Source organism: Mustela nivalis (genome assembly GCF_964662115.1).
Source record: "Mustela nivalis genome assembly, chromosome: 9".
Taxonomy (NCBI): Eukaryota; Metazoa; Chordata; class Mammalia; order Carnivora; family Mustelidae; genus Mustela; species Mustela nivalis.
This window is the reverse complement of record NC_139028.1, coordinates 107,015,640-107,041,675: the sequence shown is the minus strand read 5'-3', so window position 1 is coordinate 107,041,675 and position 26,036 is coordinate 107,015,640. Positions and strand designations below refer to the sequence as shown.

General features: G+C 39.0%; 1 protein-coding gene across 1 annotated transcript in view; it reads right to left on the bottom strand.

Annotated features, from left to right (window-relative positions):
• Positions 1-6,778, bottom strand: part of LOC309872796 (fatty acid desaturase 2-like protein FADS2B) — a 36,338-nt gene extending 29,560 nt beyond the window's left edge. Inside the window, exon 1 of the mRNA XM_082747725.1 lies at positions 6,164-6,778. Within this exon, the coding sequence (XP_082603851.1) occupies positions 6,164-6,478 (315 nt within the window). The 5' untranslated portion in view covers positions 6,479-6,778. The remainder of the gene's footprint in view (positions 1-6,163) is intronic.
• Positions 6,779-26,036: the final 19,258 nt, after the last annotated feature.

The following is a 26,036-nucleotide window of genomic DNA, read 5'->3' as shown; positions in this document are numbered from 1 at the left end:
TCTGTGTCATCTAAAGTATTACACTCTTGGCACAGTTTGACACCGAAGGGGTCTTGTCACTTTTTCTAAAAAATTCTAAGACAATCTCTGCAAAGGATTGTGACAGCTAGGCATAGAAGAGAGGTGACCAACTGTATGTGTGTGTGTGTGTGTTTTTTTCCTCCGCCTCATCTCCATGTTAAGTAGCACTTTGTAGAGGCTATGAGAAACAGTGGTGGTTTGTATGTCCTGCTTATATTTGGAAGTAAGAAATGTTCTCTTCCACCCCAGGGATTTAAGCAGTTTTTGGGAAAGGAGAATTTTCCAAGAGCTAGATGCTAGACTTTCTGCTAGTGTGGCTTTGGGGACAGGAGTGATTAAAAATGAGGAAATATTACCAAGATTGTAACTTGAATACATGGAAGTCTTACATATGACTCTGAAGCGCTGGTGTTCCATAGTATTCACTAAGAAAGTGGACCCTGGAGCAGCATTCCTACATCTAAGTTCTGGTTTCTATTTACTATCTGTGTAATTGTGGACAAGTCCTGTTACCTGTTTGTACTTCCATTTTCTCTAATATATAAGGGTGGTGATCATAGCCAACCAATTCATAAAGTTATTGTAGGGATTAAGTGAATCAACTAGAATCCTGTTGGCATATAGTAAATCCTCAATACATATCAGACATCTTTTTTTAAAAAAGATTTTTATTTATTTATTTGACAGAGATTATAAGTAGGCAAAGAGGCAGGCAGAGAGAGAGAGGAGGAAGCAGGCTTCCTGCTGAGCAGAGAGCCCGATGCTATGCAGGGCTCCATCCCAGGACCCTGAGATCATGACCTGAGCCGAAGGCAGAGGCTTAGCCCACTGAGCCACCCAGGTGCCTGTCAGCCATCTTTCTTGTATGTATACTTCTTCTTCTTCTTCTTCTTTTTTTTTTTTTTAAAGATTTTTATTTATTTATTTATTTGAGAGAGAGAGTGAGAGAGAGCATGAGAGGGGAGAAGGTTAGAGGGAGAAGCAGACTCCCCGTGGAGCTGGGAGCCTGATGCGGAACTCGATCCCGGGACTCCAGGATCATGACCTGAGCTGAAGGCAGTCGCTTAACCAACTGAGCCACCCAGGTGCCCCTTCTATGTATACTTCTAGTAAGAACTTACTACCCACCTTCTCTTCAATACAGCAATTCGTAGATTTTCTTCATATATTCCAATGCCTAATGTAATACGAGCTCTCACTTATTTTAGTGAATATAATGAACCCTCCATCTTCAAAGTATAAAGCAACTTTAGATACATCTATGAACTACATACAAGCCTACTTAGAAGGTGTTTATATAACAAATAACATTAATTAGAGGGGTACAATATCAACTCTTTAGACTTCCGTCACCTAAGGGTCTCTAGATTCAATGATGTAAAAAGGGCTTTGTATTTGCTAGAACCAGTCCAGGCTCAACTGTCCATTCTGCTTCTGTATGCTTCCTCTGACCCCCTTGGGAAAGGCTACACTGTATTATTTCAAATGTGTTTCTTAGCTGTTATATTCTACAAGTCTAAAACTTAGTTCCCCAAACCAGGAAGAGAGCCATTCAATGATTAAGAGCCTCATAGAACTAAGGTGTTGATTATGAGTTGGCCCATAGGGTACCTTGTACATAGGACACATTCAACAGTTGTTGGCACTACCTCCTTTCCCCTTTTTATCCCTTGTTCCTCAGCAGGATTATATTATTACCCTTATATCTTTTTTTTTCAGCGTAAAAGTATTCATTATTTTTGCACCACACCCAGTGCTCCATGCAATCCGTGCCCTCTCCAATACCCACCACCTGGTTCCCCCAACCTCCCAACCACCCCCCGCTACTTCAAACCCCTCAGATTGTTATTCAGAGTCCATAGTCCCTCATGGTTCACCTCCCCTTCCAAATTCCCCCAACTCCCTTCTCCTTTCCATCTCCCCTTGTCCTCCATGCTATTTGCTCCACAAATAAGTGAAATCATATGATAATTGTTTCATTCTTTTTTAATGGCTGACTAATCTATCATTTATCTATCAATTTTTATTTATCCATTCATCTGTTGGTGGACACTTAAGTTGTTCCTATGTCTTGGCTATTGTATATAACACTGTTATGAGCTTAGGGGAGCAAATATCTTTTTGAGTTAGTGTTTTTGTTTTCTTCAGACAAATATCCACAAATGGAACTTCTGGATCATGGGGGTAGTTCTATTTTTAACTTTTTGAGGAGCTTACATGCTGTTTTCTATAGCAGCTGCAGAAATTACATTCCCATCAATAGAGTACAAGAGTGAATTCCTTTTTCTTCACATCTTCATCAACTCTTGCTATTTCTTATGTTTTGATAATAACCATTCTAACAAGTGTGAGGTGATCCTTCACTGTGGTTTTGATTTGCACTTTTTTGGTGATTCAGGTCTTGTGCTCAAGTCTTCAATCTATTTTTAATTCTAGTGTATGGTGCAAGATAGTGGTTCAGTTTCCTTCATTGGCATGTAACTGTCCATGTCCAGTTATTCTAATACCATTTTATTGAAGAGACTGTCTTTTACCATATTCTTGGATCATTTGTCATAAATTAATTGTTCATGTATGTGTGAGTTTATTTCTGGGTTCTCTATTTTGTTTCATTGATCTGTGTGTCTGCTTTTTATGCCAATAGCATACAGTTTTTATTATTATAGCTTTGTGGTATGTATTGAAATCAGGGAGTGTGATGCCTCTAGATTTGTTCTTCCTCAAGATTGCCCCCCTACCAGAGAAGATGCAATTATGATTACTGATTATTACTTTCTTTTCATCAACAGCTTAGAAATCCTGGCTGCTTTTGTGGTGGCTGGGGGTGGGGAGGGATGACGTGCTAGGGCAGTGTCACTATGTGTAATGGAAGAAGAAGAGGAGGAAGACATGGCTCAGCACTCTAAGACCCCTTCCTTTCCTCCCCTTTCTCTTTTCTCTTTCTCTACCTTTCCTCTCCAACCTCTCCTCCTCATGCCACGACAGTCACTGATGCTAATTGAGCATATACTATGTGCCAATATTGTGCTAAGCAGAGAAAGTGGCTAAGTTGGGATGTCCATTCTGGCTGGGTATTTAGTCCTGATGTGAATCCTATTTTCACTCCACTTCTGTGCACATCCTCTCCATCTCCTACCCTAGCCTCACCTCTCTTGGCTCCATACCACCCTTTTGGAGTTGCACACAACACTCCTGTCTTTCACATGGTAGTCCTCTAAATAGATGAAATGAGCTTTTCTATATTTCCTCTAAGTTTTTGTCATCCCTTCTCTATCAAATTGACCTTTGACCCATACAAGAAAGCACTCGAGTTTCTCAGTGTCCTTCTTAAGAGTGTGGCTGTCCAGGGGCACCTGGGTGGCTCAGTGGGTTAAGCCTCTGTCTCCAACTGAGGTCATGATCCCAAGGTCCTGGGATCTAGCTCTGCATTGGGCTCTCTGCTCAGCGGGGAGCCTGCTTCCTCCTCTCTCCCTGCCTGCCTCTCTGCCTACTTGTGGTCTCTCTCTGTCAAATAAATAATTAAAATCTTAAAAAAAAAGAGTGTGGCCTCCGAGATAAGGAGAATACTTAACCTGCTTTGTTTGTTCTGGACATGTTGCTGATGTGCATGCACCACAATATTGCATTTGTTCCTTTCCTACTGTTGCCTTACAAAAAATTTGTGACCAAGTAGGGTTTCATGTCATGTCCTCCAATGCTTTGTAAACCTCATTTCAATAATTGCAAAAGCAGCCCATCATATAAATATATACTTAATTATATAATCAATCCTACTTGGACTTTTCCTGTAAGCTCTTCTCTGGTAAGAAGACTAGGCCTACACTGTAATTATTAGTATCATGTCATTATTATTTTTTAAGAAGATTTATTTATCCATTTTGGAGGGCGGGGAAGGGCAGAGGGAGAGGAAGAGAGAGTCCTAAGCAGACTCCTTGCTGAGTATGGAGCCCAACATGGGGCTGGATCCCATGATCCTGAGATTATAACCTGAGCCGAAACTGAGAGTCAGACACTCAACCAACTGTACCACCCAGGTGTCCCATCGTGTCATTAGTTTTAGATCACATAGTTCAAAAACAGTAAGATAACTTGTATCTGCAGTAATAGGAGCTGAGGTACCCCCTTCGTTTTACAGACTTATTTGTCTTGTTTGTTCTTTGGAGAAGATTACAACCCATATCAGAATAAAGTAACAAAAAAGCCCAGGAACTGTCATTTTTTCAGTGTTTAATCTGTGTCAAACACCACAGGCACTGTTGACTTTCTCAAGGCCAAGATGAAGGTATTATTATCCCCACTTTCTAGGTAAAGGACCTGAGGCTCCAAGAGCTTCTGCAGTCTTCCCTCAAGGCATTCTCAGTAAGAACTCAGATACAAGCCAGGCCTGTTTCGTTCCTAAGTCTGTACTCATACTCATTAGGCTGGACCCTTAACAAAGGTTTTAGAATGGCTGGCTACATGAAGGAATGAATTAATCAATTTATAGGAAAGGCTATCATTAGTCACCTTTTGTGAGGAGGATGGAAGCTTGGAGAAGAGTTTCCATGTAAATAAAAGAAAGGTGTCCCCCTCTGGGCACTTTTGGGTCCAGGGCTAGCACACAGAGAGACCACACTTTCTTTGGTCCACAGTTGCCTTTCAAGGTACAACCTGCAAACACCTCTTAAGTTGTAGAGTAAACATCTGACTGCAGGTCCTATATACATTTTGCTCTCCTTCACTAGGGAGCATGATCCTTCCCCACCATGGGCTCCATCTTTCCCCAATCACGTGACATCAAATACAACCAGATTTCTAACCTGGTGCTAAACAGGAAATAATAATTACACCTCTGAGGCTAGGAGTAGCCTAGCCAGTGAGATAAATAATAATATTTATTATTAATAATAAATGAGATAAATAATAATAGGTACAATTTAATGAAACTTTCTTAAGTATCTGGCATTGTTCTAAGCACTTTGTAAACATTAGTCCAATTTACCATAAACCTGTCTGATGGGTAAGGTCATTCCTGTTTCACAAATCATGAAGTAGAGGCTGAGAGAATTGCAATAACTTCCCCATGTTCACACAATCACTTCCAAAGTTCAGGCTCCCTGAATTCTGAGTAGCTATGGAACATTACATTTGTCAGAATTCTTTCAGAACCTCCCGTTCTTCTCAAGACATCTTCCTTTGGAAGAACCTTTTCTCTGAATTTTTTTGGGCTTATTTACCTTACTTCTAAGGTACACGGTTGACCATGCTCAGGGTTTTCGTTCTTAAGATAGGAATCCTTAGATGGCATGGGTATTTTCTCCTGAAGTTCTCTGATGGTTTCTTTTTTCTTTTTTTTTATTACTCAGTTCCTCCTTGTTGGCTAGAATTGAATGCAGAATCATGGAGTTTTCTTAATTTCTGGGAGATAAACATTATCAGCAAGTTACGCATTTATCAGCCCAGCTGTCTCCGGCTGAGTGAGTTTATCAGTGATTTATTTCTAAGGTGGTAGAAAGCCCACATCTTTGGCAACAGATCATCTGAGCTGATTCTGTGACTTGAACTAGAAAAGCACCATCCTTAATTGTAGGTTTGCATTATCGTTATTAACATTTTATACCTATCAGATGAATCACAATCTGTCTTTTACACACTCCATTTATAAGAGTCTGAGAAATCTCTCCTTGGGCACAGATATTTTTTTTCCTAGATTTTACTCACCCATTTGTTACTTTCTTCTTAAAAGAAAATGACAGATGGTAGCCACACTTCTGGTGAACATAGCATAATATATAGAATTGTTGAACCACTATGCTGTATACCTGAAACTAATTTTAACACTGTGTCAACTATTCTCAAAAAACAAAGCAAAATAGACAGTGGCTTTAATTCAAATAAAAACAAAACACCAAGAGCAGAACAAAATTCAAAATACACAAACAGTATCCACTGTCAACATCTGAGCTCATCCTCAAGTAAGAGTTAAACCTCAAGGCTTAATGTGCTTTCAGGTTCTTGCTGGATAGGAATCCTATAAAATTGGTTTGGGAGGAGATGAGCAATTATGGAGTTTGAGTACACACTCAAAATACTTTTGGGAAGAGAGCCACGTCTCAGTCCCCCATTAGCTGGAAGAGAAAGGGCAGAGCTTTGAGTTCCTTACCGTGGCATCTTCACCAGCATAGTGGTTTAGGACCCGGTGCCCACCTGGATGCCTCTTGGCCCAGTCAGTAACATCGTAGACCTTGCGATTGATCACCAGCCACTGATCAGCCTCCTGATTGTGTCTCTGGATCTCCTGCCAGCTGTACATCGTGAGGATTTTTCTGGACATGTCACATTTCCCATTTGCCTCCTGTTTTACAGAGTCTTTCCCATTTGTTACTGGTTTCCCATTTGCTTGTTGCTTCTCACCTAGATACTGCTGACTCTTTCCCACGAGGCTCCCATTACCTTCATGCTCGTCTTCAAGCATCATTGTCAACACCCCTGAGATTTCTGGGTTGACTCCTGAAATTCTAATCCTTGCCTATGATTGGATCACAAAATGACCCTTTTCCTTCTTTCTTATTCCACTACAATGTGATGTCTGCCCGGAGCACTTCTTTTTAGCCTAGTTACCTCTTCGCAAACCTGACAGTGTGTACGTCCCCAGCTTCTCACGTCTCTGTCTGTTCTGAATCTTTTCTGCACTGATAGAGGCAGGATCACATTTTTTTTCCTGGGGGATGAGACCAACTGTCTCTCCTCACTTCTCCTTTCTCTGCTGGCAGGTGTCTTAGCAACATCTTCCTTCAGCATTAAATCTTCCTTAGGAAGGAACTTGAGCCAATCAGTTGGTCTGAAAGTTGTAGCCTGCCCCAGGTTGGAGGGAAAAGCCTCAGGTTACTGGGCTGTCCTACACTGTTACCCCATGGGGTTGGGTTCACTAGGTCTCTGGCATGCTTGTGGTTGGAGGCATTTAGGTTTGTTAATTCCACATGAAAGCAAAACCTTTCAAAACCTCCAGGATGACATGAATGCTTGATAGACTTGGGAAGTGTTCTTTGTGGACAACTGTTATTTCTCCCTGGGTTTTGCTAACTTTAAAAAAAAAACAACATTTAAAAAAAATGATTTAGATTTACCAAAAGAGCCAATGAGCAGAAAACTAGTTTTTCTCTCTTATCGTTGAATGCTGTCTAAATCTGTCGTACTACTAAAGGGAACAGCAACTGATGTTTGCTAGAAGACGAGATAGTTTACAAAGCCTTTATCACATGTTATATTTGATTTAATCCTCACCTTAACTTTTGAGGGAGGTGCTCTTAGTGTCCCATATTCCCGGTGAGAAAACATGAACTGAAGACCCCAGGTAACGTGCCAGAATCACTTATTCATAAGTAAATTGCTGAGGAATTCAGAATTTCCAGATCTCCAACTTTTCCCCTGGCGTTCTTCAAACCTAGGGTCTAGACATACATGATAGTAACTTAACTCAGTGGTTTAGAAATGAGGCAGAAGGAGAGCTTCTGGGATAATATAGTGGTGGTGGTGGTGGGGAAGGGTCTTAATTTCAAGAAAAGAAGAGGCATGAAATAATAGAAAACATCCATTCTTCTATTTGGGAATCAGTCCTAAGTAAATCATCAATAATTCAGCCCAAGATGTATATGCTAAGGGCTTATTCTAGTACTAGTTTACAATTGCTATTGTCACACAGCGCACATTGCTTGCAAGTTTGCTGAGCTGAAGGAGAAGCTAGATCATCGTTCTGGAAAAAAGCTGGAAGATGGTCCCACGTTTTTGAAATCTGGTGACGCTGCCATTGTTGATAGGGTTCCTGGCAAGCCTATGTGTGTTGAGAGCTTCTCTGGCTCTCCTCCTCTGGGCCGTTTTGCTGTTCGTGACATGAGACAGACGGTTGCTGTGGGTCATCAAAGCCGTGGACAAGAAGGCAGCTGGGGCTGGCAAGGTCACCAAGTCTGCCGAGAAAGCTCAGAAGCCTAAATGAATATTATCCCCAATACCTGCCACCCCAGTCTTAATCAGTGATGGAAGAACGGTCTCAGAACTGTTTGTGTCAATTGGCCATTTAAGTTTAATAGTAAAAGACTGGTTAATGATAACAATGCATCGTAAAACCTTCAGAAGGAAAGGAGAATGTTTGGTGGACCATTTGTTATTTTTTTGTGTGTGTGGCGGTTTTAAGTTATTAGTTTTAAAAATCAGTACTTTTTAATGGAAACATCTTGACCAAAAATCTGTCACAGAATTTTGAGACCCATTAAAACAAAAGTTTAATGAGAAAAAAAAAAATCAGGGATGGCCTAAATGTCCAGCAATTAAAAGAAGGTGAATGAACTATATATATGTTGAATATTATATAGATATAATATCATTATATTATAATATTATATATTATATTATTTATATATTATATATTGCATTATTATATTATAATATAAATATATCGATATTTATTTATTATATAGATATTTATTTATTTTGAATATTATATAGATATATAGATATTTTTAAAGTAATTTTTATAGAATTTTTAAATTCATGGGCTTATGTATACAATATAATGAAAATAATCAGTTGATGAAATTCTATTTACTGAGTAGTATATGATTGGAAGGGAAAATGTTAAAATGTTGCCATTAGTTTGGATTATAGTGTTATTGAAGCATGTTTTTAATCTTTATTTTTAATAGCATTTCCCACATTCCTACCAATGAATACATATTACTTTTATAATTTAGAAAAAGATTTTTACAAAATAAGGATCCAATAAAAAATACATAAAGCATGAATTTTGGAGGTAGTTGAACCTGGTATCATATTTCTGTTTGCCATTTATTAGCTGTAGAGCATCATGCAAATCACTTATTATTCTGGGCTTTAGTTTTCCCATCTGTAAAATGAAAGAAGTACTCTTCTCAGTATTACAGTGAGTTAACATAAACGCTGTGGTATTTACAGAAACTCTCAACAGTTTCCATGACTTTTGTATGGAAGTTTCATGAATCCAACATATATATACATAGTATTTGTACGCTCTACACATACATTCAGGCATCTTGCAGAATTTCAGTGTAATTGAGGTTTGAGGGCAACAATCTGGTTGGAAATTTGTTGGGGAGCTGGTAGATGGCTTGCCTAAGGAAGTAGGCTGGCCCTTTATGTATGCTTGAGATAATGTCATTTTGCTATACTATAGAATGCAAACACACTGATGGGAAGTGTGGCTGTGTGTTGGGGGAGATAATCAAGGACTTTCCCATCCCTCCAATGGTGATGCTTTGGAAACACTTGGCACATAGCAGACTTCTGTAATTTTTAGTTTCTTGTCTGTACTTGCATGGATATTGAGTGTAGCAACTCATTCTTTCAAGGCTTTTGTATTTGCTTGTTTTGGAGGAAGAGAGCCTTCTTGTAAATTGGAAACAAACTCTGGATTCAGAAATACCTAAGCTGAGTATTCTTGCACAAGATTCTTATGATCTATGTGTGTACGTTTTCTTATTCTACAAAGTGGGGTGAGCGAAAACCATACTTATGAATTTATGAAGAAGATTATATGATGTATTGGAAGAAGCTAGTGTAGTGCCTAACACCTGGACAAACAATAAATGTTACATTTGCTATTGCTGTTATCGTATGTGTTTTATTTTTGCTTTGGAACATCGTCACCTGTGTTTTGGTGCTCACTTCATATTATTATTATTGTTTTTAATGTTGTCATTAAAATGACCATCGTTATTAAGGTCCAGGAGAAGAGACCAAAGGTGTTTGACTACCGAAGTTGGGGCTCTCTGGATTCTACCTCTTTCCACTCCAAAACAAAGGACCCTACATCTGGCACTTTCTTGGCTAGGAGTTCTGTTCTATCTTCTTTTAGGAGAGAGAGTCCAGTGGACTCCATTATTGTTTAACTCAATTCTGTAGAAGAAAGAGAGAGGGAAAGTGAGAATGGGAGACAAGGAAAGTGACAGAAGAAATGATAAATGTGAATGAAACGAGAGCAAAACCCCAGAGGAAGTAGATAAGAAAGGAGGAAGTGGTATGGAGTAGAAAAAGGAAGTACATACTACAGTGGGGACTTTGATGCACGTCCCAGCTTTGTCCCCAATTACTGCCAGCCTGGCCCCTTCACTGGCACTGTTTGTTCATTTCTAACATGAGATGTTAAAATTGATGGCCTCCAGCAGCCGTTCAAGTTTAACAGCATATAAAAAGAGAGAGAGAATGTCCTTACTTCATTTCATAGGAAAATGCAACGATGGGCTTCTGAGTAGTTTTGAGTAGTTCTCAGTAGTGCTAGGATTGTTTCTGGACTTTCTGGAAGGACCTCTTGTGGTTTAGGAGACAGTTTAGAATGATTTCTTATACTGGCCTTGTCACAGAGGGAGAGCACATGAGCCTTTGCTAACTGGGGACCAGAACCTCTTTAAATAAGGTAATTGGGCATGGTTTGGTTCTTGCTTTATGTGCAAGGTGTCTTGAAGGCTCAGAAAGTGTTGGTAATGGAGGTTTTCCTAGAAAAGTCCTCAGTACACTTGGTTCCTGCCACACATGCCTTTCCAGAATGGATGCAAGTCTGTAGAAATATGAGTGTATGTGGCTGTGTTCAATTCTTTCCCAGACTTCTAGGGTCTTGTCCCAGCCTCATAGAGAGCAATCTCCCCTCAGTAACTATCTTACTCATCATGTTCTCTCTTTTTAAATTACGTTTAGTTAGCCAATGTATATTACATCATTAGTTTTTGATGTAATATTCAATGATTTATTACTTGAGTAAAACACCCACTGCTCTAACTCTTACTTGGGGACGGGAATGAGGTAAATGCCTTACCTCAGAGGTAATGCTCAAGATTGTTCTGATTACAAAAAGGTGTGTGTAACCCCAAATATCGTTGAAGGATATGATTCTGATATGTCAAGTCCACAATAAGCTATTTTTTTAAAATTTATTTTCAGCATAACGGTATTCATTATTTTTTCACCACATCCAGTGCTCCATACAATCCGTGCCCTCTATAATACCCACCACCTGGCACCCCCAACCTCCCCCCCCCCGCCAATTCAAACCCCTCAGATTATTTTTCAGAGTCCATAGTCTCTCATGATCCATAATAAGCTTTTTAAGATTTTTTAAAATTTTGTTTTTTAAAAGATTTTATTTATTTAATTGACAGAGATCATAAGTAGGCAGAGAGGCAGGCAGAGAGAGAGAAGAGGAAGCAGGCTCCCTGCTGAGCATAGAGCCCGATGCGGGGCTCCATCCCAGGACCCTGAGATCATGACTTGAGCTGAAGGCAGAGGCTTTAACCCACTGAGCCACCCAGGTGCCCCCCACAATGAGCTTTTTGAAAAGCTAGCATCTCTTACCAGGGCAAGGGGAATCATTCATGTATTTACGGATTCATCCACCAAGCCTGTAATGAGGAGATTCTGTGGGCTGGCATTGTGCCTCCAGGCCTCTCTGCCATCTTTAAAAACAACACGAGTCTTCTTGACATCATTACTCCCTAGAAGGTCAGAGTATGGATTAACTATGACTTGAATGTATCCATTCAATCGCTCGGGGGACTCAAGGCAGCATCCTGGGTCAGGCAGGTTAGACCAATATAAGACCTTCTGAATCCAGGTGCCCCCACATCTCAGCCTAGAGCTTGTCAGAAGCTTATAGCAGTTCTTTCTGCCATCAAGGATTTTCTCACCTTTACATAATTCACTGAAGATTTACAGATAGTTTAATTATTTTCTAGTTGACATGCTAGATAACCTGGAAATAAGGAATGGATAGAGCTTCCTTTTCTCCATATGGACAGCTGCTAAAAACAAAACAAGTGGACAAAATGCATTTCCTCTCCCCTCCCCAAGCATTTAATATCTTTGAGAGGTCAGACACCTAGGGTTCAAAATCCAGTACTAATGCTTCTAGCACCATGCACTTGGATAAATACCTTCACTTTCCTGTGGCTTGGTTTCCCCGTTTGTAACATAGGTATGTTGCTAATAGATGATGCTAATAAATGCTAATATGATGCTGAAAACCTTATGTATTTTCTTTTGTGAAGATTAAATGTGCTAGTTCATGTAAAGTGCTTAAGACAATGCCTGGCATATATTAAGTTCATTATAAACATTAGCCTCTGGGATTCTCTAATCTCTGAGTCAGCATGTTATCCAACCACAACAAATATTTGCCAAATATGGTGTCTTCACAAGAATTCTGTTCTTTTAAAGGAAGTGAGAAGGTAGATAAATAGGCAAGAAAAAGAGACAAAGATGTATCAGTACAGCAACTGAAGTAGTGACAGAAAATATCAAAGCATAAATTAAAATTACGGACTGAGGAAGCAGGCTGAGGGTTCCTCCTTACTCTATCACCAGCTTTCGTCTCTGAAGCATCTTCTACCACTTGGAATCTCTTTTCCAGGCTCCTTGTCTCCTTTTAAGTCAATCAGTGAACATTCTTCAGCTCTGTAATGTCATAAACTAATACAAAAGGCCACCTTATGCACAGTTTTACAGTGGAATGTCCTCAAAACAAAAGCATGGCCCTTTTAGGTGAAAAACAAGAATCATTTTTAAAAGAAATTCTACAGTAGGTGCTAGTGCCACTTGCTTTCCTGAGGATTCAAACTCTATCACTAAGGGAGAAAGAAACACTTGTTTGAAAACTGCACAGACAGCGCAAAAACTCTGGTCTTAGCAGAACTAATCACACCTCTTTCATGCTACTTCCTTCTAAAAGCTGATCATCTTTATTGAAGTCATTTATCCTCTTTGAACCTCAGTTTCTGCCCTTGTTAAATTGGGTATAATGATACCCATTCTGCCTATTTTTTAAAGTGTTGTGAGGTTCAAAAGAGATAATGAAATTGGCGAGTGCTGTGAATTCTGTAAGACTGATGATTTACAGACCTGTACCCCTGAAGCAAATAATACATTATATGTTAATAAAAAAGAGAGAGAAAGAGATAATGAAGCTGGAAATGTTGTTGTAATGCAGAAACTGTGATTATAAATAACCATTGTGATGTTATGGTGAGTGAGAGATTTTCCAGTTTTCCACGAGATCCATTCCAACTGGATCCATCGAGGCACAGAGAAAAATGAAACCATTCTTTTTTTTTTTTTTTTAAAGATTTTATTTATTTATTTGAGAGAGAATGAGTGAGAGAGAGCATGAGAGAGGAGAAGGTCAGAGGGAGAAGCAAACTCCCCAAGGAGCTGGGAGCCCGATGCGGGATGAAATCCCAGAAGTCTGGGATCATGACCTGAGCCCAAGGCATTTGCTCAACCAACCGAGCCACCCAGGCGCCCAATGAAACCATTCTTATTAATCACAATATCATGCAGCATGGTGGACTGACTGTAGATGATTCAATTCTTTGACTTGCCAGGATTAGTTGCTATCTAGCTTACCTATCTGTTTATAATGTGCTTAGAGCTCCTGGAGGACTGACATTATATAAATGCTTGTGAGTATCACTGTTAGGATCACCTACGACCTGCTTTCCTCAAGAGTTCATTTGGTTCAGGGCATGCTCTGGTTCTGTGAATGGAGTGACTGTATGAAATGCACACCCATTTTTCCAGGACAACGGTTCCGAAGTTCTTTTCATTTCAAACGTTCAAAAAATATCCTCATTAGCTATTGGTGCTTTGGCTTTAAAGCATCTCATTGCCTCAACGCTGACATTTAGGAAGAACTGCCCGAGTTGCAGACACTTCTAGCACCCATCTGTCCCCCCTGTTAGCTGCTGTTTGGCCGGCCCCAGTCCTGCCAAGGGCTGGGTTATTGTGCGACAACATGGTCTATTCTTCTCCTAGACTCCGTGGTGGTCTCCCCTATCTTATGGGAAGGAAGGAGATGGTTCCTGAGAAGGACAACATGAACACCCATGAATTCACGTTCCACCAGTCAAGGAAGGAATGGGGAAGGACAGAGGACAGAGCGGGGATTAAATTCTACGGTCTAAGGGGGGCACGGCTTTCGCCTGTTTGAGTCTCATCCCCCTGTTTCAGTCCATCTTGAAATTAGGTTCTCACCCAATATTTGTTAAGCACATGAATGAACACACAAATGAAGGGTTAGGAAAATGGACTGAGTTTCAGGATTGCCAGGGGCCTTTAACTGGTCTCTAATCTACATCATTTATAGAGAGAATGCATGGCAAAACCAGACATTCATTAAGTGTTTGCATGGGTCCATCATCTTTACCTCCCTCATTTTACTTACTTCTTACCATGGAAAGTGCTACAAGCTCTATTTCTCAGGCTGGAGAAAACAGATTCAGAGAGATTGGATATATTCAATACTGTGCCAGGGATTTTGTGGCTCAAAAGTGGTGGAAATCAAGGTGATTTGCTTCTACTCTCTAGTATTAAAAAAAAGATAGATGCGTGCCCTAGTGGTCATGCTTAAGGTGGCTTCACGTCCCTGGTCACCACAATTTTGTTTTAACACCTCCTGGCGACTTTGCTTCCTACTGAGTAATAGTCAATGCAGTCTCATGTTGATGTTGGCAGATACTGTAAGTTTACTGTGTGGTTTCATGAGATCCTTGGCCATGGTCCCAAGGTTCACTGAACTTTGTGGAGGTCTTTTGGGCTCCAGGAGGCAGAAGCCATGTTTACCAGTATATACCTGTGGTACATGGGTGGGGTTGAGTTTGTGGGGAGATGATTGTAACACATTGATTTATTAAAACAGATGCCATCCCACAACTGATATATTTTTCTAAAAAAGATTTTATTTTATTTGACAGAGAGAGAGACAGAACACAAGTAGGTAGAGAGGCAGGCAGAGGGAGGAGAGGCAGGTTCCCCACTGAGCAGAGAGCCAGAGGTGGGGCTTGATCCCAGAATGCTGGAATCAGCCTCCTGCCTATAAGGCAGATGCTTAACTGGCTGAACCACTCAGGAGCTCCCACAGTTGATATCTTTTTTTCATTTTATTTTTTCAGATTTATTGTTTAGGCACCATACCCAGTGCTCCATGCAATACATGCCCTCCTTAATACCCACCACCAGGCTTGACCATCCCCCCACCTCTGCCCCACCCAAACCCTCAGTTTGTTTCTCAGAGTTCACAGTCTCTCATGCTTCCTCTCCTCCACAAACTTACCCCTCTTCACTTTTCCTTTCCTCCTTCTAATGTCCTCCATATTAGTCCTTATGCTACACAAGTACGTGAAACCACATGATAATTGACTTTTTCTGCTTGACTTATTTCACTCAGCATAATCTCCTCCAGTCCTGTCCATGTTGATACAAAAGTTGGGTATTTATCCTTTCTGATGGCTACATAATATTCCATTACATGTATGGACCACATCTTCTATATCCATTTGTCTGTTGAAGGGCATCTTGGCTCTTCCCACAGCTGATGTTTTGATACTTCTTCTCTCCTTTTCTTTTTCTCTATCCCAGGCTAGTCTCTCTTTTTCCTTTTTCCCTCTCTTTTCTCAATTTTCCTTTCTTCTTCCTTTCTGCAGACATTTCAGAGATTCATAACTATGTCTGTTCGGGTGAAGAGAAAACTAGCATTGTGTTTCATCAAGATCTTGACAGTACTTCCCCTAAGTCCATGTGTATGAGAGTGTGTGTGCGTGAGTTACAGTGAAGAAGGAAGATTTAACTTGCCAGAACAAGTTGTTTTGGGGCAAAATCTAGATGGGTCTTTATGGGTGGACATAGGAATCCACTATGGTGATTCATATGATACGTGACTAGAGGAGGCTTTGGAGGTGTTTTGAAAAGACATATTATAATAATTTTATTTTAATAAAATATTAAGTCATTTTATTGGTTATCTTGAATTTAAAAACCCTTATTTTCAGCACCACTATTATATAAGTCTTGAACATAACATTAGGAAATTACTAGTAGAGATACATACCATGCATCACATCAGAATAATGTATCTTTTATAGGAATTAAAGTGGCAAAATTTAACATTCTGATGAAATGGAACATGATGGCTATCTCTGTGAAAGAGTTAACTAAATTTCAAAAATAATGTGGATGATCAGTGATCATCGAATCCCTTGGTTTTATTTTTTTTTAATTCTAAACATTTTTAAACATTTAAATATTTTATCTATTTGGCATAGAGGGAGAGCAAAAGTAGGGAGAGTGGCAGGCAGAGGGAGAGGAAGAAGCAGACTCCCCTGCTGAGCAGAGAGCCCGATGTGGGTCTCAATTTTAGGACCCTGGGATCATGACCTGAGCTGAAGGCAGTTGCCTAACTAACTGAACCAACCAAGTGCCCATGAATCCCTTGGTTTTAAAAGAGAGATAAAACAGGAAACAACTTGTGTTGGAGAGGATGTGGAGAAAGGGGAATCCTCTTACACTGTTGGTGGGAATGCAAGTTGGTGCAGCCTCTTTGGAGAACAGTGTGGAGATTCCTCAAGAAATTAAAAATAGAACTTCCCTATGACCCTGCCATTGCACTCCTGGGTATTTACCCCAAAGATACAGATGTCGTGAAAAGAAGGGCCACCTGTACCCCAATGTTTATAGTAGCAATGGCCACGGTCGCCAAACTATGGAAAGAACCAAGATGCCCTTCAACGGATGAATGGATAAGGAAGATGTGGTCCATATACACTATGGAGTATTATGCCTCCATCAGAAAGGATGAATACCCAACTTTTGTAGCAACATGGATGGGACTGGAAGAGAGTATGCTGAGTGAAATAAGTCAAGCAGAGAGAGACAATTATCATGTGGTTTCACTTATTTGTGGAACATAACAAATAGCATGGAGGACAAGGGCTGTTAGAGAGGAGAAGGGAGTTGGGGTAAATTGGAAGGGGAGGTGAATCATGAAAGACTATGGACTCTGAAAAACAAGTGAGGGTTTGAAGTGGCGGGGGGTGGTGGGAGGTTGGGGTACCAGGTGGTGGGTATTATAGAGGGCATGGATTGCATGGAGCACTGGGTGTGGTGCAAAAAAATAATAAATATTGTTTTTCTGAAAATAAATAAATCAATTTAATAAATAAATAAATAAATATTTTCTGTTCAAAAAAAAAAAAAAAAAGAGAGAGAGTTAAAATGTTTTTATTTACAGAGAGTTTTTGAAGTCCAGAGTTGACAATCACTTAAACGTGGAGTCACTTGGTTCAATTCCTCCCTCAAATTTGTATTTTTAAAAATCTGAAACCTACATAAAAGTTGAAAGAATAGAAAAATGGATACTCATATACCTGTCATCTTGATTCACCAACTGTCAGAATTTTACCACATTTGCTTTATTTCTTTCATGGATGTATAAGGACTCTATCTATCTGTCTGTCTATATATCATTTATCTACCTATCAATCATCTATTATCTATCTACCAATCATCTCTCATCTATCTATCAATCTATCATCTATCATCATCTATGTATCTATCATCTATTTATCTATCATTTATCTATCCATCCATCTTTATTTATTTATATGAATAAGTACTCATTTTTTTAAATTATTTTTAGATTAATGGATTTTAGTCCAGTCCTACCATTATTCATTTTACCAATTTTACCAATTGTGGCTAAAGAAAGCTGACTTCTTGTCTTACTGATATATTCCCATCAACGTTTGATAGGCATCTTTACTTCTTGACACACAAAGATGTGCCAGTTTCATTTTCCCTGCCCCAGCCCTGGAAGTAGATGCTTGGTTCATGTTAACAAGACATTGTATTCAGAAACTAAGATCTTGGAGTGATCAGGAAGTCTCTGAGAATTTGAATGTTGTCTGTGTATCCAGAGAATTTATCATGGACCCAACATGTTCTGAGAAGATCACAATATGCTGAACAACAAATAAAGTTACTTTCATCCAGTAAATGAGGCTAAATACATGGCCAGTTCAGAAGAATATGACCAATTTATAGAATGGAATCCATCCCCTCCGTTATTACAATCTCTTGTTTGTAATTTTTGTATGTAGTAAAGGAAGAGAAAAATAGAATGTCAGAGTTGGGATTTCATCTTGCTTTATAAGAGAAGGCTTATTATCAGAGAAGGCACGTGACTCCTCCTAAGTTACGCAGCAAGCAGTTGAGAAAGGGAGGTGCTGGCCACCTTTCTTGAGGCACCCCTTATGAGGAGTAAGAAAATGCATTTAGCTCAATGCACTTCAGAGTGGAAGAATCAGCAAATATTGATGCTAAAAATAGTTTTGTGAGCAGAATGATCTGCAGTAATGAGGGCAATTGCTTTACATGGAAGAAGGGACATCTTCTATCATTTTATTTCCCTCAGTACCAAGTAAACCCTGAGGCTTTTGTACCACAAGAGGCAAGGGATAGCACTAACAATGCTTGATTGGGGGCATTCTTGCTATAATTTGGGGCCTGGAAATAGATTCAATATGAGTTAAAAAAATAAAGAACATATTCAGTTAGGCTGGTGGTTGGTGGAAGGTGAAATTTTCAGGGCATTTAGAATAAAAAGATGTGGGAACAGCTGAGGTACCCAGAAAATGGGGGAATCAAGACAGAAGAAGGGTGTTTCAGAGAGTTAATTGCAAGCAATTCAAGAAAACTAAGTAAAAAACTTGAATTGAATTGTAATGCTATTTTGTATCCTGCTTTTATTTATTTAACACATTTTCCTTAACATTTCCTCTCTGCAAAGTATTTTTTGAAAAACATAACTTCAGATGGCTAAACATATTCCACATTATGGAGGTACCACCTTTTATTTAGCAATAACCTTAATAGTGGTTAAGTGATTCTCAAAATTGTTTCCACAATTAATAACAAAATAACAGAATCCTGTATTTATCTGTATTTATTATGTATTAACAGAATATGTATTTATCTGCATTATTTACAGAGGAAAAATTGCCTTGAATGGGAAATACAGGGTCAAAACATGACTATTTTTATAGTTAATGACAACTGCTATCAAGTTGACTTTGAGATTTTATGCTTGTCAGTTATATTAAAAGTTTAATAATTACAAAGGCAAAGGAGTATATGAGAACTTTTCTAAGAGTCTGAATTCATGTTGCTGTATACCTGCTGCTAGATTACTTTCCAGAATTTGCCATCTTACTAGCACATTGGTTGGGTGATGACTATACGGTTTCCCAGAGTTTGGGGTGGTACTGAACTTCTGGTAGGTGTTGATGGGACGCTTATGGATTCATTCTGTCAACACTGGATACATTGCCTGAACCAGAGAAGATCTCAAAGAAATAAAAAAGGTTTGTCTCTTTGCTGTGTAAGAAGATATCTCCTGAGCAATATTTCTTATAGTACATTAATCAAAATGACTCAAGAAATACATAATAAATTTAGATAAGTATATAAGAAAGTGTGAGTGTCTTAAATGGCCATGAGGTACACCTTTACTTTCCACTTACCTACTTATTTTACTGTTTGAAAATTTTCAGCAGTACCAAATGTTATCTTTATCACAATAATCTTTTTAAAATTAATTTATTTATTTTCAGCATAACAGTATTCATTATTTTTTCACCACACCCAGTGCTCCATGCAATCCGTGCCCTCTATAATACCCACCACCTGGTACCCCAACCTCCCACCCCTCCTCCACTTCAAACCCCTCAGATTATTTCAGAGTCCATAGTCTCTCATGATTCACCTCCCCTTCCAATTTACCTCAACTCCCTTCTCCTCTCTAACTCCCCATGTCCTCCATGCTATTTTTTATGCTTCACAAGTAAGTGAAACCATATGGTAATTGACTCTCTCTGCTTGACTTATTTCACTCAGCATAATCTCTCACCATTCTCTTTTTAGTTCTTTATCAGATTTACTCCAGGACTAAATACTCAAGATGTCAACTAACACTTATGGAATTACTACTATTAAGTGCATACACATGTATTATTTTCCCCCATTTTCTTCTTCACAATGGACAGGTAGTTATTTGCATTGCTGTCATGTAGATGAGGAAATAGAAGATCTGGGAGATTAAGCAGTTTATTGTGGATCATTCATTTCCCAAGGGATTGAGTGGAATTTGATCCTTAGTGTGTATGAGTCCAAGGTACTCTGCTAAGTTTATTATAGGTGATTTGTCATAGATAGTGTTATACATGTGGCTAGTGTGTTTGGGTGAAGTAGGGTTTGACAACCATGTTAGTTGGTTGTAAGAGGTCTTGTCTATCTTACTAATTCCAAGCTGGTAAAAGGAATTCCTCTTAGTGGTGATGGAATAGGGGTCTTGAAAATTTATTTTTATTTATTTATTTATTTGTTTGTTTATTTATTTAATTTAAATTCAGTTAGTTAACATGCAGTGTATCATTAGATTCAGTAATAGAGTTCAGTAATTCATCAGTTGCATATGACACCCAGTACTCATTACATCATGTGCCCTCCTTGATGCCCATCAATCATGAGTTACCTCATCTCCCCCCACCTTCCCTCCAGCCACCCTCAGTTTTTGCCTATAGTTAAGAGTCACTTATGGTTTGTCTCCCTCTATGACTTCATCTTATTTTATTTTTCCTTCCCTTCCCCTATGATCCTCTGTTTTGTTTCTTAAATTCCACATATGAGTTAAAACATATAATAATTGTTTTTCTCTGATTGACCCATTTCACTCAGCATACTACCTTCCAGTTCCATCCACATCATGGAACTGGATGGAATAGGTTTTTAAGGAATACTTTTTAAAATCCCATAGGGAGAAATGAATGAATGTAATGTTCATTAGTTCATTTATTCAACAGATATTTACTAAGCTCCTTTTATAAGCTAGATGTTGGGGATACCAATAAAAACAAGACAAAACACTAAACCTCAAATATTCTGGTTGAGTGTGAGAGAAAATCATTATAGAGGGTTATGAAGTTACAGAGAAGAGAGTATCCAAAACTGTCTTTAAGAATTCAGGGAATTTAATTTCTTTTCAGTGCAACAGAATTTATTGTTTATGCACTACACCCAGTGCTCTATGAAATATATGTCCTCCATAATACCCAATACCAGGCTCCCCCAACCTCCCACCCCCCGCTCCTTCAAAACCCTCAGATTGTTTTTCAGAGTCCATAGTCTTCATGGTTCATCTCTCCCCCCAATTTCCCTCAACTCCCTTCTCCTCTCCATCTTCCCATGTCCTCCAAGTTATTTGTTATGCTCCACAAATAAGTGAAACCATATGATAATTGACTCTCTCTGCTTGACTTATTTCACTCAGCATACTCTCTTCCAGTCCCGTCCATGTTGCTACAAAAGTTGGGTATTCATCCTTTCCGATGGAGGCATAATACTCCGTAGTGTATATGGACCACATCTTTCTTACCCATTCGTCCATTGAAGGGCATCTTGGTTCTTTCCGCAGTTTGGCAACGATGGCCATTGCTGCTATGAACATTGGGGTACAGATGGCCCTTCTTTTCACTAAATCTGTATCTTTGGGGTAAATATCCAGTAGTGCAATTATAGGGTCATAGGGAAGCTTTATTTTTAATTTCTTATGGAATCTCCACACTGTTCTCCAAAGAGGCTGCACCAACTTGCATTCCCATTAACAGTATAAGAGGGTTCCCCTTTCTCCACATCCTCTCCAACACACATTTTTTCCTGTCTTGCTAAAAACAAAAACAAAACAAAACAAAAAACCTACTAAAAACCAAAGAAATTTTCACTGAAAAAAAAATTCATGGAAGACTTGATGGATGTGATCCTAAGCTGAATTTTGAAGAATGAAAAGGACCCAGAACAGACTTTTTAGAAATGGAGATTCCTACATGAAAGATTTGTCCTGCAAGGCTAACACTGGGACATGGTCATGGTCATGGCCTTCTATGTTGTGCTCTAGCCTATTCCATGTTCCAGGGATGGCCTCAGGCTTCCCCCATATAGACATGAAGGGAATAATGCATCTCTTCTCTTGCCGTCTGTCCAACTGTTAATAGAAATTCTCTATCAGACCATGAGTTTATTTTCCTTTTCATTAAAAATGTTTCATTCCATATCTTTAAGATAACTAGCCTTTCCCTCCTATCACTCTTGCCAACTTCTTGAAAGAATAACCTTCAGGTACTGCTTCCATTCCTAAGCACCCACTTATTTCCATGTAAACTGGGTAGCACCCCACCATCCACTGAAACTTCTGGGGTTATCATGACTACTTGGCTGCCCAACCCAGGAGTTCTTGCTCAGTATTTGCTCTCTTGGGTTTCCATGCAGCATCTGGACTTGTTAAGCAGCCCACTCTACTATCCTGGTTTCTGGATGCAGGACTCTCTTTATTTCTTGCCTTTTCCAAACATTCATTAGTATCTCCCATCAGGTGAGCATTTCTTGAGGTTCTGTTTCCTTCACATGTACCTTCTCTCTTTGTGCAATAGTACTGACTCTCATGACTTCTCTACAAGAATGTCTCAAGTTCTCTCTACCTCTACTTCTGGTCTTTTACTGTTGCTTCTAAATCATATTTGGCAATTTGGTGAGGGCTATGAAATTCTCCTTCAAAAGATATTTTAAACACACAAAACAAAGGAGTAATATAAAAATTCAATTATTTAAAAATATGATCAAAGGCATGAGATCTGTCTGCTCTGTTCAACAGAATTTTCTGCCTCTTTGTCAGTGCTCTATATCTGTGCTGTCCAGTATATGTGGCTAGTGAGGACTTGAAGTGTGGCTAGTGCTAAAGTGTGGTTACTGAGACTGAATTTTTAATTTCTCTTAATTAATTAAAATTTAATTATGAATAAATACATGTGATTGGAGCCTTGTGCATCAGAAAAGTGGAGATCTAAATACTTATTTCTCCATACATGGTAGAAAATTCTTAACCAAGTAGGTTCAGTCTCCCTAAAATATCATTGAACCCTATTCTGAAGCAGCCCCTTATCTTGACATCTCTTTTGATATTAAGGTATTATCAGTCACCAGGAATCAAAACTTGTCATCTTTAAACTACCTTCTTAAGTGCCATAAATAATGAACACTTATTAAGTATTCACTAGGTCTTAGGCACTGCTTTGAGTGATTTTCATATATTATCAAACTGCATTAAAAGCATAATATAGAAACTGTTGTTTGCTAAATTTGCAATAGTTTAGAAGGTTAACTAATTCACCTGATCATATAGCCATATCATGAATTGGCAGATCCAGTTGTTTCCAGGTTCACCAGAAGTACTAATTTTTCATATAAGGTCAATGAGACCCACGGAGAAGTCAGGTTCCTTGCATGTGCCTGGAATTTGTTTATCTCAGTGATGCCATGAGTTATCACATGGTGATCCAAAGCTCCAAATGGCAGTTACCTACATGATAAAAACTGGAAAAAGGAATTTGCTTTTCAGAGAAAATGATATTTGCTGACATAACGCTCAATTGAGGAGTCTCTACTTGTTGAGATTCAAAGATGAAGGTTTTATTTTCTTTAATAACTGCTACCTCTTCTGCTCTTTGGATCCTCCCTCTCCAGGTGGGCAGTGAGTTCCACTAGTTTGATTGGAGTCAGATGTCTTAGCTGTGCAATCATATTAAGACAGTCTCATTATGGTTGTTAAGATCTAGCACTTTCCATTTTAAAACATCAGTCTCATAAGTGAATGTCATATGCATTGCTGATGGGAATGTAAAGTGGTACAGATCCAATGCAAAACAGTTTGGTAGTTTCTTCTAAAGTTAGATATGCATTTATTATAAGAATGATGTGTTCTTGGTATTTGTTCTAGAGAAATGAAAACTTATGTTCCCACAAAAACCTGGACACAAAAGTTCATAACAGATTTATTTATCAGAGTTCCACACTGGAAACAATCCTAGATGTCCTTTAACAAGTAAAAGGTTAAACAAACTGTAGTATATCCATGCAATGGAATACCATTGATCAGTAAGAAAGAATAAATTATTGACACATACAACAACTCGGATGATACTCAAGGGCATTATGTAAAGTGAAAAAAAGGGCTATATACCGTATGACTCCACTTACATAATGTTATTGAAATAACAAACTGATAGTGATGGAGAACAGATCAGTGGTTATCAGAGGCTAGTGCTGAGGGAAGGGAGGTGACTATCCAGGGGTAACACAAGGGAGTTTTGTTGCAATTGACCGATTCCCTATTTTGATTATGGTGATGGTTACTTGAGTCTGCACATGTGATAAAACAAAGAAAAAAAAGAGTGCATGGAAATACTAGTGAAATAGAAATAATGTGGTACTTCCGTTAATAGTATTTATTTTGTCATGGTCAGTTTTCTGGTTTTGACTACGTACCATGATTACGTTAACAGTAACAAAGGGAGAAGATAGGTGGAGGGTATGTGGTTACTTTATACTATACTTCTTGCAACTCTCATGGGTTTTAAACTATTTTAAAATAAAAAGTTATTGGGCGCCTGGGTGGCTCAGTGGGTTAAGCCGCTGCCTTCGGTTCAGGTCATGATCTCGGGATCCTGGGATCGAGTCCCGCGTCAGGCTCTCTGCTCAGCAGGGAGCCTGCGTCCCTTCCTCTCTCTCTCTGCCTGCCTCTCCGTCTACTTGTGATTTCTCTCTGTCAAATAAATAAATAAAATTTAAAAATAAAATAAAATAAAATAAAAAGTTATTAAAAATCAACATGTTCAGTTTAAAACTTTTCCTACACTTTCCAAAAACCTTGCACAAGCTGGCCTGGTGGCTCTCTCTCCCTTCTGGTATTGGAGTGGGAAGGAGATCGTTTTCTATAATTGCTCTTCCATTTTATCAGAACTCATCAGTCTTAGCTCTATTGATGTTCTGGGCCAGATAATTCTTTATTGCTGGGGATGGGCCATAGGAGTGGGGCTGTCCTGAGCTTTGTAGGATGTCTGGTAGCATTCCTGGCCTCAACCCCTTTGGTGTCAGTAGAAAGCTGCTCCCATCCCTCTGCCAAATCCCGACATACAAACTGTCTCTCCAGATATTTCCAGTTGTTCACTGGACAAGCAAAATCACCCATGGTAAGGAATCAGTGCCTTATATGATCATTCCCATAATGACAAGGATTTTACAATGGATGAAGCACTCACAGGCCTCATGGAGGAAAGAAGACTCAACTCCAAGCAGCTCTTGGGCATTTGGCTACAACTTCTAGCTAACTCACAACTGGTGATGAAATGCTGTCCCTCTACCGTGGTGTTCTGCAGGAAGCATGCAATGGTCAATTTTGCCTCCCTGCCTGACTCTTTCTGGGGCTCATGTGATCCCCCTTCTCTTTTCTTTTGCCAGATTATGCCACTACACTAGGTTAAGTAAAAATAAAATATTTGTAAATATAGTGATTATGGAGGAAAATAATAAATAATTCAGGCCCATCCTCTCTGAAAAGATTTCTTCACCTGCAGTAGTCTTGGAGATCTTCCTTTTCAACCCCCTCTAGTATCTGTAGTTGACTTCATTCATTTGGCATGAAGCCAGGGTGATGTGAATTGTTAATTACTTAATGGGCCATGTCTAGCATATCAACTAGAACAAAGATGGTAGAATGTCAAATGACATAAAGAGAATGACCTAAATGACCTGAGAAAAGCTGGAGTTCAACCTCCTTACAAACAGTTGATTAGGACTTAACTAGTATCAGACATGGAGTAAGTTATAGGCCCAGGCCCTACCCAGGGTCCTAACCCAGAGTTTCTAACTCACTGTCAGTGGCCTTCTAATAAAAGTACTTTCCAAAGACAAAGGAGATTGGTTGTACAGAATGATGATTGAGTATTAATTATGGAACTAGATAGATCTAGATTCCAGTGTCAGTTCCACAATTACATACGCTATGTGACCTTGAAAAAGAAATTTGTCCCACTCTGAACCTCATCTGTGAAGATTGTGATAGAATCTAATTCATAAATACATCAGTGAGGATTAATTGAAATAATATACTTAAATTGTTTAGCATAGAACTTGTCTCATGCAAATACCCATCATCCTTATCCTCATCTTCATCATCATAGCAAGTGCTTTGAGGTTTAGAAAACTCTTTTACATCCATTTAATCTTCCTAACCCACAGGTGGCTCTTGGAGGTAGGTGTCAGTAACATTTTATAGATGTGGAAATAGGTTCAGAAAAACA